This window comes from Podarcis pityusensis (genome assembly GCF_964106645.2).
Source record: "Podarcis pityusensis genome assembly, chromosome: 8".
NCBI classification, from domain to species: domain Eukaryota; kingdom Metazoa; phylum Chordata; class Lepidosauria; order Squamata; family Lacertidae; genus Podarcis; species Podarcis pityusensis.
Window position 1 is genome coordinate 65,854,559 of NC_138033.1, and position 18,718 is coordinate 65,873,276.

Genomic DNA, 18,718 nt, shown 5'->3' on the forward strand with positions numbered 1-18,718 from the left:
TTCCAGTTGCCACGTCTCCCAGTGGCACACAGCCAATGGGGACCTTTCTGTTGCTGACAGCATCCTTGGCTGGATCTGCCTCTGATAGACCCACCCAGAATATAAGATTGGATGGAGTTCATCTGTTGAGAAGAGCTGGACACTCCACCCGAGGTGCCCTCAGCCATGACTGGAGTCCTCTTCGCTGCTCTGGCGTTGGCCTCTGGGGGTATGGGTTGAACTCAGGATAAATAAGAGGATGGAATCGCCTGGTTCATAGCCACAGGGCATGAGGTGGCCGGCCCCCACTCCTTTAGATGGCTTTCAGAAAAAGAGTATCTACATTATGAATGAAGGAGAACTCAGCCAAGAGTTTACTGGCCAGGAGAGCAATAATAATAACAACAGAATTTCCACATGCAGAGGCATTCTCTCTCAGAGGTTCTGATACCAGGAACAAACCATGGCCTTTGTCTCGTTCATTCAGGCTCCTTAGGGGCCTAGAGACATATCTCTGGGCAGATGGACCTCTGGTCAGAATCTGCAAAGCAAGTGGTGTGTTTGAATGGGAAGCCTGGAGAGAAGGTCAGACTAGACCGTCCTTGGCAGGCTGGGGAGGTGCTCTCAAAATGCAGCGCAGAGAGGGGGCAACTCAAAATCCAGCCCTGAGCGATTATAGTCTAGGAATGAAGAATGAGCACCAGCTGATAACAGCAGCAGAGTAGGAATTTTTTTACAGGCTGCTTATATGCTGTTCTACAGAGCTCCTGCAAGCCTCAAAACAAGATGCCCAATCGATTCTGCCAGGAGATATGGAAAACCTCTCTGGATGCTTTTCTGATATGGATCAGGCACTGAAAGCCATTTTGTGGGCTCTGTGTGCAGATATGGTGGGATGGGAAGAAGTGGCAAAGCTACCTGTTCTGGCACCGGGAGCGGCGTACATCCAGGGGCGTGGCTGGTGTGCACCCCAAGGGGCGTGACACGCATCCCAGGAGGCGTGATGTGCCACCCGCGGGTGTGTGACACATGTGGGGGGGGGGTGCAAGGCAAGCGATGTCACCCCCCGGGTGGCACCTGGGGTGGACTGCCCCTCCACCTTCGTCCACCAGTGATGGGGAGGAGTCTGCATTTCCAACTCACCCAGGCTGCATATGCAAAATAGCTTTGAAGCACATTTAGAGCACATTTCCCTCCCTCAAAGAGTTACGGGCACTGTCGAGTTGCTGGGAATTGTAATTCCTTGAGGAGTGAACTGCTGTGCCTAGAATTCTGAGGGGGAGAACATGCTCTGAAGGTCTAGTAGTATGTACACAGCCTGTACAGACTCAGCAAAAACTCATTTTTTTCTCACACACTCTGATTTCCAGTAGCTTAGTCACCACCACTCCCTGAAAGGGATGGTATTGGGTAGAGTCAAAGAGGGTTCTTACAACAATATAGGCATGCTAATTTGTAGCCTGAGCATTTTGCTCCCTGGAGAATCACCCATCTGTTGCACTGAACCTTCCTAAAGTGTCTGCACTGTGTCCTTTTTGCAGCCTTCAGTTGTGGGGTCCCGAGCTACAAGCCCAAAGCAAGCCGAATTGTCGGAGGAGAGGATGCCAATCCGAACAGCTGGCCCTGGCAGGTAAGAGGCTCTCTTGCAGTGTTTTTTGTACAACTAATTTTCTTTCTGTTACGGGAAGTGTTTTTCTCCCTCTCTTATAGGCAGGGCTGGCCCACCTATGAGTCAAGGTAAGGCGACAACCTTGGGCGGCAAGATCCATGGGGCCAGCAGACCCCAATGTACCGTAGATCTTTATTCCCTACAGGCGCCAAAATAACTTGGGCCAGCTCTGCTTGTAATGCTAGAACCCACAGACATCCCATAAAGCCAAATGTTGGGAGATTCAGGACTGATGTAAGAAATTCCTTCTTGAGGCAGGGCACGGTTAATCTGTGGAACTCACTCCCACAGGAGGCAGTGATGCCCCTCAACGTGGGTGGATTTAAAAGAGGATGACTACCCATATTTATAATTCATTTCTGCATACTTATTGTTATTCTTGCTGATTTTATCTGTGCATGATTGATAATTATCGTGTGTGTGTGGTTCTTATTATTGCCTTGGATGGTTATATATGGGGTGTATCCAAGTCCTACTCAGAGGAGATTAACAGGTCTTAGTGGGTTTATGTTAGTCATACCATTAATTTCAATGGATCTGCTCTGGGTAAGACTAGCATTGGATGCAACCCATTATCTTTTGTACACCAATTAGAGATTTTAAAATTTATTATTAGCAGTTGTAATCGATCATTTCAGTAGTTTAAATTTTGTTTAGTATTCTGAGAAGGATTTTCAGGAGCAAACTCGTTTAGACTCTGATTTGGATAGTGTGACGGGAGGTCCAGGGTCCAGGCTCATCCTGCCTATCATTCCCAGGCTTCCCTTCAATACTCTTCTTCCAGTGGGAAGTGGCATCACACATGCGGTGGGTCCCTCATCGCCACCAACTGGGTCATGACAGCCGCTCACTGTATCAGGTACGTCAACAGCCAGATGAAAACAACTGCTTTCACGTACGACTCTGGGATCCTTTGCAAATTTTGCCTTTTCTGGACCAGGATAAACCTGATTGCTGTTATCCATGTTGCTAGGAAGCTCCAGGCTGGACTACTGCAATGTGCTCCACGTGGGGCTGCCCCTGAGGTTAGCCTGGAAGCTCCGCCTGGTGCAAATATAGAGGCTATTCACCCCAAATGGAAACAGATTTTGCACCAGTGTGTCCATCTCTCTACTTTAGACATTTCCTAGTGTTGTCTCTCACACCAGTGTGACTAAGAAGTAGACACCAGGGTGGCACTATGCAGATGACAGGATGAGGATGACGTGGGCCTGATTTTCACGGGGAGATCTGTCCTGAACAGACTGCAGTCTTAGGGTTGAGGTGCCTGTTTCCTATCTCTTTCTGCTCCTTAGCCCATAACCAAAAGTATGTGTAACTAAAATTATGACACCTTCTTCCTCTTAACCTCTCTACCCCAGTCCCTGGACAAGCTCCTTGGAGCAGGGAATCTTATCCTCTGTTATCTGGAACAAACATTCACATTTGCAATCTATTATTATTATTATTATTATTATTATTATTAACTCTCTGATTGCCCACTCCATTTCTTCATTTTTTTTTATAGTTCTTCTCGGACCTATAGGGTCTACCTCGGAAAACACAGTCTCTCAGCCAGCGAGAAAGGATCAGTTGCTGTCTCCCCGGAAAAAATCATCATTCACCCAAAGTGGGACTCAAGTAGCGTGTCCAGCGGGTAACTTAATAGCTTTTCATGAAACGAGTATAGAAGGAACTAGGATTCCCAACAGATTTGGCAGGGTGGAGACAGAAGGGATGAAATTGGGGGCATACTTACTTCTGGGAAAAAATATATATCCAGAATTGTTTTTCTTTTAGTACCAAAGCCAGAATTTAGAGCTTGCTATGCCCCTTCCCACTATTTTGCCCCCTGAGTCAAGCTTGGGATTTATGAGCAAAAGTCACCATCAGCATTTATTTATCTACTCAGAGCACCTGCTTGAATTGCGTAGGCTGCATTTGTTTGCTATGAAGCCGCCTTGTGGAGATGAATCTCAGAGCACCGCTCTGTTTGAAGGGCTGTCAAAGAAGTACTGTAAAACAGGAGCACAAGAGGAGCCTTGCAGTTACCCATCAGCAGGCACGTGAACAGCAGGCACCCAGCTCACCTGGTCTTTCCCACCACAGTGGGACACACTGCATTTCTATTTGAATGGCAGTAATTTTAAATCTGCACCTGCACATCTAAATCAGGACATGCCTATTTTATACAAAAATGTGTCCTATTTCTCTTGGCTCGTTGGTGATGCATTCCATTTCTGCTTAAGTTATTATTTCTAAATGTGCATCTATAGGTAAAGGTAAAGGGACCCCTGACCATTAGGTCCAGTCGTGGCCAACTCTGGGGTTGCGGCACTCATCTCGCTTTACTGGCCGAGGGAGCCGGCGTACAGCTTCCGGGTCATGTGGCCAGCAGGACTAAGCCGCTTCTGGCGAACCAGAGCAGCGCACGGAAACGCCGTTTACCTTCCTGCCAGAGTGGTACCTATTTATCTACTTGCACTTTGATGTGCTTTCGAACTGCTAGGTTGGCAGGAGCAGGGACCGAGCAACGGGAGCTCACCCCGTCGCAGGGATTTGAACCGCCAACCTTCTGATCAGCAAGCCCTAGGCTCTGTGGTTTAATCCACAGCGCCACCCGCGTGCATCTACATGCATATAAATTAGCATGTGAAAATGTGCTTGCAGATCTCTGATTTCCTCTATTTTGGCACAGCGTCAGTGTGTTCCCCTACCTTGAGTGATTTAGCGTATCCTTCTGGAGATGTTTGAGTCAAAGTGCTGGGGTTGTACTTAACATGGTGGTGGGATGTATCTTGTTTTGACTTTGTGGGAGATCTGGGATACATTGCATTACCATGAGCATAACACAGAGCACCCCATATCTCCCACAGTCAAAAACCAGAACCAGCTGTACCTGCTTTGGGTAAGCTGAGAATCACTCTGGTGACCTCCAAATGTTTTGGACAACTAACTCCCATCAGCCCCCTGGAGCACAGCCCTTTGAAGCTGGAGCTGATGGGAGATGTAGTCCAAAACGTCCAGAAGGCACCAAGTTGCAAAAGCTGCACCAGACACCCTGTCCTTTCTCTCTCTCCCTGCGGAAACCAGGAATGATATTGCGCTGATCAAACTCTCCAAACACGTCACCCTGAGCGACAAGATCCAGTTGGTGTGTCTTCCAAAGGCCAACAGCATCTTAGCCTCCAACTCTCCCTGCTATGCTACAGGATGGGGGAGGCTGCAAAGTAAGTAATGTTATGATTCCCCCCCCACACTGTTTGATGCACCAGATCCATCCTTCTGGGTTGCCACACAGACACGATTCCCTTTTGGCCCACAGCCAATGGCTTATTCAGCTCCAGTGGAAAAGCAGATAGATTTGGCCAGGAAATAAATGTCCCCACCACGAAGTTCAAAATTATTGAGCTATGGAGGGGCAGGACACTAGCGCAAGGGGTGGGCAAACACTCCCCCATCACAAGGGCCATTACCATCGTAGGAAAACTTCTGGCCAATAGTAGGTGCAGTCAGAGGCAAATGAGGATGGAGCCATGGATGTACAGTGGTACCTCGGGTTACAGACGCTTCAGGTTACAGATGCTTCAGGTTACAGACTCCGCTAACTGAGAAATAGTACTTTGTTTCAGGATGAGAACAGAAACCGTGCAGCGATGGCATGGCAGGCCCCATTAGCTGAAGTGGTACTCAGGTTAAGAACTATTTCAGGTTAAGAACGGACCTCCAGAACGAATTAAGTTCTTAACCCGAGGTACCACTGTATCTCCTACACAAAAGTCAGAGGTTTACACCCGGACACCCCTTTCTGGCCAGGCATGCAAGAGGCATGATTACAGTTCAAAGATACAGTGGTGCCTCTGCTTACGTACTTAATTTGTTCTGGAGGTCTGTTCTTAACCTGAAACTGTTCTTAACCTGAAGCACCACTTTAGCTAATGGGGCCTCCCACTGCTGCTGCACCACGGCCACGCAATTTCTGTTCTCATCCTGAAGCAAAGTTCTTAACCCGAAGTGCTATATTTCTGGGTTAGCGGAGTATGTAACCTGAAGCATATGTAACCCGAGGTACCACTGTATATCCCAGCCTGCCGAAAGCACTTGAGAAAGGCATGGATTGGACAGGGCCTTCAGGAATCAGCATGTGGAGAGCAGACTGCCCATTGGGTCTCTGGATGAGTCACTGCCCTGGGTTCACCCTGCTTTCCATTAGCGCCATTCAGAGGTGGGTCATTTGGCCTCATAATTTCACTGGCTGCGGTTCGATGGCGTTGATATACGGTCAATGAGAAAAGAGGGACAGACTGTGGTACAGTGGTACCTCGGGTTAAGTACTGAATTCGTTCTGGAGGTCCATTCTTAACCTGAAACTGTTCTTAACCTGAAGCACCACTTTAGCTAATGGGGCCTCCTGCCGCTGCCGCACCGCTGGAGCACGATTTCTGTTCTCATCCTGAAGCAAAGTTCTTAACCCGAGGTACTATTTCTGGGTTAGCGGAGTATGTAACCTGAAACATATGTAACCTGAAGCATATGTAACCCGAGGTACCAGTGTATATCCCAGCCTGCTGAAAGCACTTGAGAAAGGCATGGATTGGACAGGGCCTTCAGGAATCAGCATGTGGAGAGCAGACTGAGCAGACACACAGCTATGGCTTGGGGAGAATCCCAAGAGCCTTCTGACCTGCCCCCTAGATCCCCCAGCCCTGCGGCAGTAACCCAAGATCGGTTCCAAGAACATCCTCCTTTGCCATCAGCAGCCCCTTGTGTTTGGTCTCTTCCAGCTGACGGTGCGTCCCCGGATATCCTGCAGCAGGGGCGCCTGCTCGTGGTGGATTACGCCACCTGCTCCAAGTCCAGCTGGTGGGGCAGCTCGGTGAAAAGCAGCATGGTCTGCCCGGGGGGCGACGGCGTGATCTCCAGCTGCAAGGTGAGCACCTGGCACGCAGGTGCGGCAGCAGCGGCTGCCCGGTCCCTCAGCCAGAAGAAGCGCCGCATCTTGCAATCCAACTCACCGGGTTTGCAAGGCGCAATTTTATCTTGGCGTTCGTTGCCACAAGGTTGAGTTTTCAAAGGCGGCGTGCTTCTGAATACCAGATGCTCGGAGGATGCTTGAGGGAGAAGGGTGGGTGGTTGCATCTAAACACCCCCCCAATTATCCAATATTGGAAGCAGAAGCAGGATACTGGGGTAGAGGACTTAGAGCCGTGCGTGGGCTTCCCTTTCAAAGCATTGCATTAAGGGCGCAGATCTGTGGACACAGCCCTGGGCTAGCCAGGATTTATGTTAAGAGGACACCTACTCGTCATCACCTTCTGTCTGGCTCTGTCAGACAGTTGTTGTTGTTTTATTTCTTTTTTTAAAAGTTGTTTTATTTCTTTTTTAAAAAAAAATTATTTTTTATTCATTTTTGCCTTTAACAAATATCATCACAAATAAATCACAATCATATAAACATAGGATTCTCTGAATCCCTGGACTTCCCTCCACTCTTCCATGGTTTCCATCGTTATTCTTTTCCAACTGCATCTTATAATGTTCTCCATCTTTTCTTAATACTTAATTCTCACCATAGTTCTAGCTGTGTTGCAAGTGTTGTTTTTTTAGAATCCTGTTTTTAATTGTTTACAGTGTTCTTTAAAGTAACTTAAAAAAATTTCCCCATTCTTTATTAAATTTGTTATCTTCTTGATATCTTCTTTATTTTGACCCCAGGTGCTCAGAAAAATCCTTCAAAATCTTTCTACAATTTCTACTTTAGTATTTTTATTTATTTACTTGATTTATGGAGGGCAGCTGTGCTCCCCCCACCTCCCTGACTATGCCCATGGGCACTGCCCCATTCTTCTTCCTCACATGGGGTGCCCTCTGGAGGCAGCCCTGTTTAGGTAAGTTTTTAATGTTTTTGTGTTTTTAATATTCTGTTTGGAGCTGCCCAGAGTGGCTGGGGAAACCCAGCCAGATGGGCGTGGTATAAATACAGTAAGTTGTTGTTGTTGTTGTTGTTGTTGTTGTTGTTGTTGTTGTTGTTGTTGTAGCAGGGGTTCATGACCCAACCCTGGGAGATATAAGCGTCTTCCTTTTTTTGTAAATAGTTTTTATTAAGTTTTACAATTTTATATTCGTCACAATCACTTTATCTCAAAAAGAAAAGAAAAAATATAATTCTCCAGTTGCCTCACTCCTCCCCTCACAACTTCCCCTCAACTTCCTCTTCTGGTTGTTTACATATTAACTTCTCCTGCTTGTTATATTGTACCTTAATATTACATTCTTGAATTGAATATTGTTCTATTCTTGTCATTTAATTATTTTCAAATTGCTTCATATGCTTTTTTATTTTCCAATTATTATGTCTTAATCTCTGTGTTTGTTTTCTTGATTGTGTTTACTCAAATCCTGCTAGTGAGTCCACTTCTTTACAATATTTCTGTAAATACGATGTAAGTGATTCTGGGAGATATAAGCTTCAAGCATGCAGCAGCAAGGGCCATGTAGTTCAAGCAAGCCAAGGTTAAGCAGGGGGATTCAGGATAGGCCCAAAACGTGATCCAGCGGCAGCTGAGCATGGCTTGGCCCAAATTGCCTGGTAGGCCAGAGTCTCCCCACTTCTGTCCAAGAGCCTGTCTGGTGGCAGTGAATCAGGCTGGCTGCCACAAAGATGACCGGGCCTTAGCCGCTCGGAAAAAATCAATTTTGATTCCCCAGTCGTCTCCAAGGGGAAAACTCAGAGCATTCTTCCCAAAAAAGCAGCTCCATCATATTCTGTTTGGTTGTTTCCAGGGGGACTCGGGCGGCCCACTCAACTGCAAACCCTCCAGTGGAAAGTGGGAGGTTCACGGTATAGGCAGCTTTGTCTCCTCCAGCGGGTGCAACACCTACCGCAAACCCACTGTTTTCACACGGGTCTCTGCTTTCAACGACTGGATCGCTCAGGTGAGCTCTGCACTTTGAGGCGGCTCAACAACCCTTCCTGCTTAACAGGGGATGCGTTGCAGAGCCAGTGTGGCGCAGTGATTAGGGCATCTGCCTAGGAACCGGGAGAGACCAGGGTTCAAAACCCCACTCAGCCATGCAGCTCGCTGGCTCAGTCGCTGCCTCTTGGCCTAACCTACCTAACAGGATTGTTGTCAGGATGAAATGGGGGGTAGGGTGGAACTATCCAGGCCACCCTGAGCTCTTTGGAAGAAAGGTGGGCTAGAGAGGTAATAAATTAGTAGTAAACAATGCTCATTGTCATCCTGGTTTGGGTTTCTGGATTTTGTACGTGTTGAGTTTGCGATAGCTTTTAGCTCCCTCCGTTCCTTTGGTTGAGAGAGCTGTCCCTTCATTACCAAGAGACACCCTCATATTAAAGAAATAATAATAATAATAATAATTTTCCTTTGCATTTTCTGTAGATGATGGCGAAATATTAACACAAGGAGTGTCGGAGTGCAGTGAGAACCTGCCACGAGTTCTATAACAAAAACCGACTGTGGAATAAACTTACATCCATCCATCTATCTATCTATCTATCTATCTATCTATCTATCTATCTATCATCTATCTCTATAGTTTTTATTGTAAGTGCATGTGTGGGCCAAGTTTTTGGCACTTTCAGGGCTTGTTTCTGTCCAGAGCTCTTCCCTTTTGCACCCCTCTCCTTGCTGATCTATGGTCATTCCACCCTCAATTGTGAGGCCAGCTGCCCATTGCCCACATCCAGAGGCAGCAGGGAGAAGGTTCTGTAGCCAGAATGTGCACTGAAGCAAGAGCTCAGCTCTTGTTGCATGTTAAAGGACCAATTTTGGAAAATTGGTAGCAACCGCTGAGAACCAAACAGGTGCCCTCAAACAAAGGAACCCTTCAAGGACACCCACGTCTCAGCCCTATCAGGGAACAAGTGTAGAACCAGCTGGCGGTTCCCAGTGCCCCCAGCATTGCTAAATATCAAACTGGAGAGCAGCAAGGTGGGAGGGAGAACATTGGGGAAGCCCTTGATCGCCAAAGAAATAACAAATAAATTAGCCTCGCCAACCTGCGGCCTTCCAGATGTTTTGGGATGTCAACTGCGATCAGCTGGTAGATATGATAGTCAAAAACCGCTGTAAGACGCCAGGTTGGCAAAGCCTGAAATTAGGGATTAAAGAAGGCATCATTATTTGTTCCACCTTCATGTTGGCCACGTTCAGCATTGTCAATACAATCTTGTTCTGTTGTTGTTGTTGTTTAGTCGTGTCCGACTCTTCGTGACCCCATGGACCAGAGCACGCCAGGCACTCCTGTCTTTCACTGCCTCCCGCAGTTTGGTCAAACTCATGCTGGTAGCTTCGAGAACAGTCCAGCCATCTCGTCCTCTGTTGTCCCCTTCTCCTTGTGCCCTCCATCTTTCCCAACATCAGGGTCTTTTCCAGGGAGTCTTCTCTTCTCATGAGGTGGCCAAAGTATTGGAGCCTCAGCTTCAGGATCTTATCCTTCCAGTGAGCACTCAGGGCTGATTTCCTTAAGAATGGATAGGTTTGATCTTTTTGCAGTCCATGGGACTCTCAAGAGTCTCCTCCAGCACCATAATTCAAAAGCATCAATTCTTCGGCGATCAGCCTTCTTTATGGTCCAGCTCTCACTTCCATACATCACTACTGGGAAAACCATAGCTTTAACTATACGGACCTTTGTTGGCAAGATGATGTCTCTGCTTTTTAAGATGCTGTCTAGGTTTGTCATTGCTTTTCTCCCAAGAAGCAGGCGTCTTTTAATTTCGTGGCTGCTGTCACCATCTGCAGTGATCATGGAGCCCAAGAAAGTAAAATCTCTCACTGCCGCAGAGGGTTTTAAGGGCTTGACTAATTTGATTGGGTTATATTTTATTTTATTGGGTTATAGCCAGTGCTTTCTTTTTCGGGGGGGGGGATGCAGGGGTACACATAGCCCTAAACATTTTGTGAATCTTTGTACTTATGTCAATTTACTGTATTTATTTTTCCCGATTTGAACTATAAAATGGTGATTTTCTTGAGTCAAAATGAGAGTACCCCTAAACATTTTTTTAAAGGAAAAAAGCACTGGTTATAGCCAATTCTAGAGTTACTCGGAGTAGACCCATTGAAGTTACGCGGTGTAACTTTTTGGACTGAGTTTTACTGTTTTATCAATAATTATTTTATACGTACCACTTACCTTTTCCCTATTAAGCTGTCTATAAATCTTTCTGAGTGAAAACAAAACAGGGGCAGGCTCTTTTTCATAAAGCTCCTCACATTTCCTGAGCATTCGCGGTCTTAAATCCTAGCTTCGTCAATGGTACACTTTCAGATGTGCTTCACAGCAAACTCAGCCACAAGAACTTGAGCAGCTGGCAAAATTCTAACCTTAAAGTGATATCAGTTTTTGTTTCTCTCCCCCCCCCACACACAAAAAGGAAGTAAACACAGCTCTGGACCACACAACATGCTTATGAAATATATTTTTTAATTACTTTTGGTTAAAAAAAATAAAATCATACCACTGAAATGGAACAGCTTTTGGAATCAAAAGCAGAAACACATTCTTTTCAATCCATCCATTTAAACCTATTTGGTGGGTGGGTTGGTGGGTGGGGGAGGGAAACAGGTTGAGAAGAATGGAAGGGGAGACTGAATATAACACTTTCTTAAACCCCCTCCCCACTCTGGACCCCCAACCACCTATGGTCGCAATATGAAAAAATAAACAAAGCCTCTGAGATCAACAGGACTTTTGCCAAAAAAAATATAAAGGGAAAGAAAGGGAAGGAGGAAACCGGAGGGGATTTCACATGGCAAATGGGAGAGAATGGACTTCTTCTTTTTTTTGCTGGGTAACAAAATATATATGTAACAAAATATAATGTCAACTCTCTGGCTTTTAAAGCTCAGCTTTGCTCAGGGAGCTTATTCTGCCAAGGGCACGGACTTCCCTTGTTGCTGCCTCAAGTCTCAAAAACAAAGTGGTCTATTCAGCATTGCCAACTTCTAAGAAAAATAGTTGCCTGTCCTCCTCCACTGCAATAATCAGAAATGAGCAGGTCGAATGTGGAATCAAGAAACACTCCGCCCCCTATCAAAGTCTGCAGGTCACAAAATTTTTTACTTTGCACATCCCAAAGGGGGCACTTCAAGTGTATGGAAAAACACCCCTTCTCTCCAACCCCCCCCCCCAAAAAAAACCCCACCCTGCCATTGGAACCTTTATACAGGAATGCATCCATGGGAATTAAAAAGTTGGCAATGCTAACTCTATCACTTTCCTTTTCGAGCTTTGAGCTAGAAAAGCATTTTTTTGGAGTAGATTTCTCCCCTTGTCAAACACACTGAGGGTTTCTGCTTCAGAACCTGAATTTGACAACCGGGGGTTGTCTCTTTCTTTAATGGTCACAGTGCATGCAAAAAATTAAAACAGAATAATCATCCAGATTAAGCCATTTGAACATTTAAAAGCACTTAGGGGTGGTCTCCCAGCCTGAACATTCAACATGAATATAGACTATTACACTTTTCTTACAAGTTTTGCCCACGTGGTTCTAGATTTGGGTGGATTTGCCCAGAATGTGTAGGTATGAAAAAGGCTTTTCTTTTTTTAAAAGATAGCTTGATACTTTTCTGCAAGAAGAGTTGCCTGTTGCATCACAACTTCAGCACTTGGGTTATTGCCATGATATAAAACACACACTCACACATACAGAGAGAGAGAGAGTATGAGAGAGAGAGAGAGAGTATGAGAGAGAGAGAGAGAGAGAGAGGGAGAGAGAAATATGCTTTTTCTGGACTAGCTCAGTTGGTAGACTTGTGGGTTCAAGCCCCACCTTGGGCAAAACAAGCATTGCAGGGGGTTGGACTAGATGCCCCTTGAGGTCCCTTCCAACTCTACAATTCTATGATTCAGTGTTATGCTTCTCTAGCAAGAGCCCAACTTACAATGCCCTTTGACCCCACTGCCCCATGAAGCATGGTTAAGGCCTTCATCCACACTGCACAAAGTTAAGTTTACTGGAAGTTGAGGGCATCTGTAGATGGGGCTAAAATAAGATCGGTGGGAGGGGCAACACCGTAAAAAATTATTACTATTATTATTATTATTTCACCAAAATATGTATGTTAGACCACTTTCTTTTTCCTGAGCAGCAGCACCTTTTAAAATGGCAAACTTACGGAGCGATGAGCTAATCAATAGCAGGAAAATAAGACTTCAGAATGCAAGCCGACAACTTATGAGAGGAAGGTCCCCTCAGATGTTTAGCTGGGGCTGATGGGACTTCAAGTCATCATCTGGTGGACCAGAGGTTCCCCATTTGCAACTTACAAGGACAAGGCTCCTTATCTAGTACAGGTATTTGATGGGAGGCCGAGAGACTCACAGTATTGAGCGAATGCAACCTAGACGCAATGGAATGTGCCAACTTTGTCACAGACTTAGAAGAAGGCTGCCCTTCAGGGCAATGGGTTTCCTGTATTGGCTATCGAACTTATGAACCATGAGTCTAGGGTGACAAAATCTCAAGGCTCCAGCCTAATTGGGGGGTGGGGAGGGAATCATTGGTGTGTGTGTGGCCAACACAGCTTTCTCTCCTCAAGTTCTTGGGGACAATAAGGCTGAACCGTAGGCAGTCCTAATACACCCAGCCCGCTTTACCAATGGTAATGGCCAAAGAGCTAACACAACACCTTCCTGCCCACAGTGTGAGCAGGAGGAAACACAAACCCCTCTCAAGGAAGAAGTGCGACCCCTCTGCCCAGGTGAGCAAAAATGCAATGCTACAGCGCCCCTCCTCTTAAGATGGGGAAACGCATCAGCCCACCCTCACCTTCAAGCAGCGGTAACTGGTGCCCACTGAGACCAGTAGGGTGGAAGGCAGGGAGGCCAACAGTAGGTGGCGCCAGAGACAACGAAAGGCAGTGCCTACTACTCATTCTGGCTTTGTTGCCATCCTCCTTCCTGTTGATTTCTACAAGGGGCAACATTAAGACTCAGGATAGAGGAAGGACCACTCCTTTGGACTGGCTGTAAGGGAGGCAAGTGGGGGGCTGGCTAAAATTGGTGGGGAATGGACCAGCCTCTGTTGCATACAAGCAAGGGCAGGGGCACTTGGAAAACACATTTGGTTCAGCTTGCCACAGTCCTACACCGGTTTGCCATTTTTGAAAGTCTTCATGAAAATTACTCAGCATTTGAGTGCACATTTCCCTAACATTCAGATTTGTCCCAGTAGCACCTTAGAGACCAACTAGGTTTGTTATTGGTATGAGCTTTCGTGTGCATGCACACTTCTGAAGAAGTATCTGAAGAAGTGTGCATGCACACGAAAGCTCATACCAATAACAAACTTAGTTGGTCTCTAAGCTGCTACTGGAAGGAATTTTATTATTTTTTATTTTGTTTCGACTACGGCAGACCAACACAGCTACCTACCTGTATTCAGATTTGTGTATGCAATTTTGCTGGACGTACCCATTTCCCCAAGCATTTTTGCTCTAGTAAGATGTATTTTGGGGGGAGCTATTTCCATGACGACATGCATTTTAGGTGCACTTCCATCTAACACATACATGATTTCTTTGGCTGGAGTACTGTATTGCAAAAAGAAGAAGAAAAGAATGCGAATTTCAGAAAGCTGCATTTCATTTATCATGTTGTTCAGGAAAAGGGCAAATTCTGCAGGCTGGCACTGCAAACCGAGCCACCCTGGAGAGTCTGCAGATTTCCCGCTTTCCAACACACACACACACATACACACACCTGATTTTTTGGCAACACTTCAAGCAAAGGGACTTTAACGTGATCAATTAAAGCGTTTTTGATTGGAAGGGATTGCACACGCTAAAGTTGCATTCTTATTTTCTTTTGCACAAGCACAGCTGTCGGAGCAAGGGTACGTTCAGGCCTTCCCCGCAAACCCCGGTCTTCGACCGTGAGCCAACGACCACAGCGATCACCAAACCGGCTGGGAGATGAAATGGTTCACAAGTCGAAAGTGCAAAGCCTGAGCTCAGGACACGCCACGCAGTTACAAAGAGTTAGGAAACTCCCACCAGACAGACACGACACGCCATTCACAGGTAAAAGACACGGAACTGGCCCACAGGAAAGTGGATGGGAGCGGCAGCCTCTGGGATGTTTGCCTGTGGTATTTACAGGTCTAGAAGAAACAAGAGAGGTGTTGTTTTCACAGCCCGAGGCCTGAACGACTCCAGATTCAACTGCAAATTCTTTTCCGCATTGTTCCAAACACAAACCACAACCTAGGGTTGCCAACTGACCGGGAAACCCCTAACTGGGCCTGCTCTTGCGCCTTCAACGGCTGCCTGAGCGGCAGAAAATGGGAATGTGTCACAGCAGGGAGGTAAACCTCATCACCTGCAGATCAAGCAGCCGCTGAAGGCGTGACTCAAAAGGTGGGAACCGCACAACCGCCGGCAACTTCGCATCGTTCCCGGTTTCGCTGGAGGACTTTGCTGGGGCGGCCTTCACCGCGGACAAACGTCCCTCCCAGCAACGCTCAGGCTGGCCCTGTCACTGCTTGAAGGCCGACTGCAGTTCTTTGAAGGCTGCTTTCCTCTGCTTCATCTCCTCCGCTTGCCGCCGCTTCTCTTCCTGCTCCGCCTTGATCTCCTCTTCGAAGCGGCTCGTGACATTCATGGCTTGCACCTGGAAGCAGAAAAACTGGACAGGTGAGATTGGAATGGTCCAAATGGGCAGCTCCTCTCACTACAAACACTTAGCGCCAGGAAGCAGGAGCAGGAGAAAGAGGAAGGATGAACCAAAGATCCCAGCAGTACAACATCAGAAAAATGCCCGCAACCGAGTCTGCCTATTGGTCCACCGACCTCAGTATTGTCAACACGGACCAGCAGCAGAGTTTCCAACAGGATTCTCTCTTCCCCATGCATACCTACCTAGAAATATCAGAGGTTGAGCCTGGAGCCTTTTGACTGCAAAGCATGTATGTGCTATAAAAGGTAAAGGGACCCCTGACCATTAGGTCCAGTCGTGGCCGACTCTGGGGTTGCGGCGCTCATCTCGCTTTAATGGCCAAGGGAGTCGGCGTACAGCTGCCGGGTCATGTGGCCAGCATGACTAAGCCGCTTCTGGTGAACCAGAGCAGGGCACGGAAATGCTGTTTACCTTCCCGACGGAGTGGTACCTATTTATCTACTTGCACTTTGACGTGCTTTCAAACTGCTAGGTTGGCAGGAGCTGGGATCGAGCAACGGGAGCTCACCCCATTGCGGGGATTCGAACTGCTGACCTTCTGATCGGCAAGTCCTAGGCTCTGTGGTTTAACCCACAGCACCACCCGCGTCCCTTAACCCTAGGTACCACTGTATTAAGCTAACACTCCTATACCACGGAGCTAAAGTCCTTTCTCTAAAAGTGAGGTAAGGTTCTAGTCCATGGGTGGCCAAACTAAGGCCCGGGGGCTGGATCCGGCCCAATCGCCTTCTAAATACGGCCTGCGGACAGTCTGGGAATCAGAATGTTTTTACATGAGTAGAATATGTCCTTTTATTTAAAATGCATCTCTGGGTTATTTGTGGGGCCGGCCTGGTGCTTTTACATGAGTAGAATGTGTGCTTTTATTTAAAATGCATCTCTGGGTTATTTGTGGGGCATAGGAATTCGTTCATTCCCCCCCCCCCCCAAAAAAAATAGTCTAGCCCCCCACAAGGTCTGAGGGACAGTGGATTGGACCCATGTTGAAAAAGTTTGCTGACCCCTGTTGTTATGTACTGAAGTTCTCACCCTGGGCCAGCAGGGGGTTACTGTAGATAGTTCAGGTCCACATATGCAAATAAGGGATCGAAAGTGACGTTCAGTGATTGGATAGTTACAGAAAATGGTTACTGTTGTGTTCTAGTGGAGCTCTATATAAGCAGGCTGGCTGAACCCTTCAGTTCAGTTCTGTTCTGGCCTGTGAATAAACAAGAGCTGTCTGAAGAATCGCTGTGTCGTCTGATATGTTCACCCACAACTTAACACCTGTCTTCATGGTTTTGAACAGAGGGCTGGTTTTAACAGGAAATTGCTTTTTTCTGGTCTATCTAACTCCATACTTGTCAATACTAACTTGGAAGGAGCTTGCCAGGGTTTCAGACAGGACTTTCTGTTTCACATACCTACCAAAGAATATCAGAGGCTGAGTTCTGGACCGTTTGCATACAAAACCTACCCTCTGCTACTGAGCTGCACCTCTTTTCCATCTGAATATGACCATTCAGTGGATTCAGTTGGGAAGGGCCAGTGTGGTGAGTGTCCGACTAAAGCTAGCTTCTGTTAGTAAACTAATAGGAAGAGACAGCGGTCTGAGGACTTCCTTTGCTTATTATTATTTTAAGGTAAACTTGGGTAGCTAGAAATGCCATTTCTGACGCACACTCCATAAATGGTGCTGGAATGGCACCCCCTGCCTGCATTATCCGCCTCTGCTTCTAACCAGGCAAGTTTCTAGTCCCTCTTACCTGTGGAAAGCATGCAGGGAGGATTCTGCCCAATCGCTCCACAATAAGTCACCTTGTTCCCGCCTTCCACTGCTCTAGCCAATGAGCAGCGAGGCAGCAGGACCGACTGACAAGTGCTTGCCTCCGAGGGCTATTTGTTATGGTTTCAGGGGGATGGAAGCACCACGAAAGGCCTCTATGGGCACATAGGCAGCCACTCCATGCTGCCAACCCCTGCCTTGGGCTATGTACAGACGGTGGTATGATCCCAAGGGAACAGAGCACCCAGCCGCTCCTTACTTTGGCCTCGAAAAAGCTCTTGGCTCCCTTGACCCCCTCCGTCGAAACGTCAATCTCCGACAGGCGGGCTAAGGCGTGCAGGCCACTGTCTTCCTCCAACTCGCCTGCTGCAGCTTTGCGGAAGATCAGAAGAAACTGGAGCCAGGGTGGGGGAAGACAGAAAACACAAACCTCCCGTGAATTTCATTCCTCCAGAATCCCGTGAGAATCCTGCTTGCAAAAGGGACAGAGTAATACAGCGTGATTGCACCGCAGGCGCATTGAACTCGTGCAATTGCAACCTGACACGGTTGAAAGCTGGCAATAATCTCGCAAAATTAAAATGCATGAAAGAAGGAGAGCTTTTAAGCTTCCAGGCTTACTTACCAGGCTCTGGGAGGTTCTCGTGAGATCTTAAAAGCTCTCTGTCTTGCTTGGGGTGGTGGAAAGGGATACTAAATTGGCTGCGGGGTCAGGGGGCGGGAGTAATATGTGCTCCCCTCCCTCCACCGTACAAAGCAGAACTGAACCAATATTTCTCAAAAGACATTTTATTTATAAAGAGTCTATGTACCCTGCTTTTCAGCCCCAAAAGGCTCCCAGAACAGCTTACACACAACCAAAACACGACCGTCGCTACCCGTAAAGCTTACAATTTAAAAAGAACACGGCGTGCAAAGGAAAACAGACTGGGAGGGAAGAGGAAAATCAAAACTCCCAAACTGATTTCTTCAGACAGAGAGATGATGAGCTTCAGTTTTTGAAATATGGCAACCCTACTATATGCATATATATCTATATACTTTTGTATTTTATTAGGAACATTGTTGTTTTTGTCGTTGGGGGGAAGCTGAAGAATGGGGAAAAAACAAGCATGTCTCCTTTAAAATAATAAACAATTTCCCGGCCTATAAAAAGGATGGATGATTTTGAGAGGCGTTTCGGATACAGCCCAAGCCCAAAGCAATTCAGGTGGCTGCTTTAGGGCAAAACTGGGGACCTATTTTGTATCAGAGCCATAGAATCTTTTCCCCTACAATGGTTCCTCGCTGCAGACTTCTCCACCTCCACAAGAAGCTATTCGTGGCAGGGGGAGTGACAGTATTATACCATATTTTCCCCTCTATAACACGCAGATTTTTTTCTCCTAAAAAGTAAGGGGAAATGTCTATGCGTGTTATTGAGCGAATGTGTGGTCCCTGGAGCCGACAGGCGCGAGTGAAGGCAAAAATCAGGCAAATATCAATCGTCCGGAGAAGGGAAGCCTTGAAAAGAGGAAGCTGCTGCTTGGACAGGAAAATTGGCTTCCAGGTGGAAAGATCCAAATTAGAAACAGAATTGTTAGAACCCAATACTAAGAACTTGTCAAGAATGTATAACT

At 46.8% G+C, this 18,718-nt stretch overlaps 2 protein-coding genes across 3 annotated transcripts in view; one reads left to right on the forward strand and one right to left on the reverse strand.

Annotated features, from left to right (window-relative positions):
• Positions 1-165: 165 nt before the first annotated feature.
• LOC308483624 (chymotrypsin-like elastase family member 2A) lies at positions 166-8,994 on the forward strand (the record flags this gene model as incomplete). The annotated part of the gene is made up of 7 exons (XM_081017680.1): positions 166-208; positions 1,521-1,609; positions 2,407-2,507; positions 3,156-3,284; positions 4,721-4,857; positions 6,412-6,557; positions 8,411-8,994. The coding sequence occupies 7 exons, from the start codon at positions 166-168 to the stop codon at positions 8,579-8,581; spliced, it is 816 nt and encodes a 271-aa protein (XP_080873806.1). The 3' UTR covers positions 8,582-8,994.
• Positions 8,995-11,057: 2,063 nt separating this feature from the next.
• The window catches only part of EFHD2 (EF-hand domain family member D2), a 29,088-nt gene continuing 21,427 nt past the window's right edge, over positions 11,058-18,718 (reverse strand). Inside the window, exons 3-5 of one of the 2 annotated variants that reach the window (XR_013989412.1) lie at positions 17,359-17,493; positions 13,348-15,268; positions 11,058-13,287 (exon numbers count right to left, since the gene is read on the reverse strand). Coding sequence is in view for 1 of the 2 variants with exons in the window: in XM_081016288.1 (XP_080872414.1) it covers positions 15,134-15,268; positions 17,359-17,493 (270 nt within the window). In the remaining variant the exon portion in view is untranslated. Of the gene's footprint in view, positions 15,269-17,358; positions 17,494-18,718 lie in introns of both variants that reach the window. The other variant, XM_081016288.1, reaches the window with a different exon arrangement.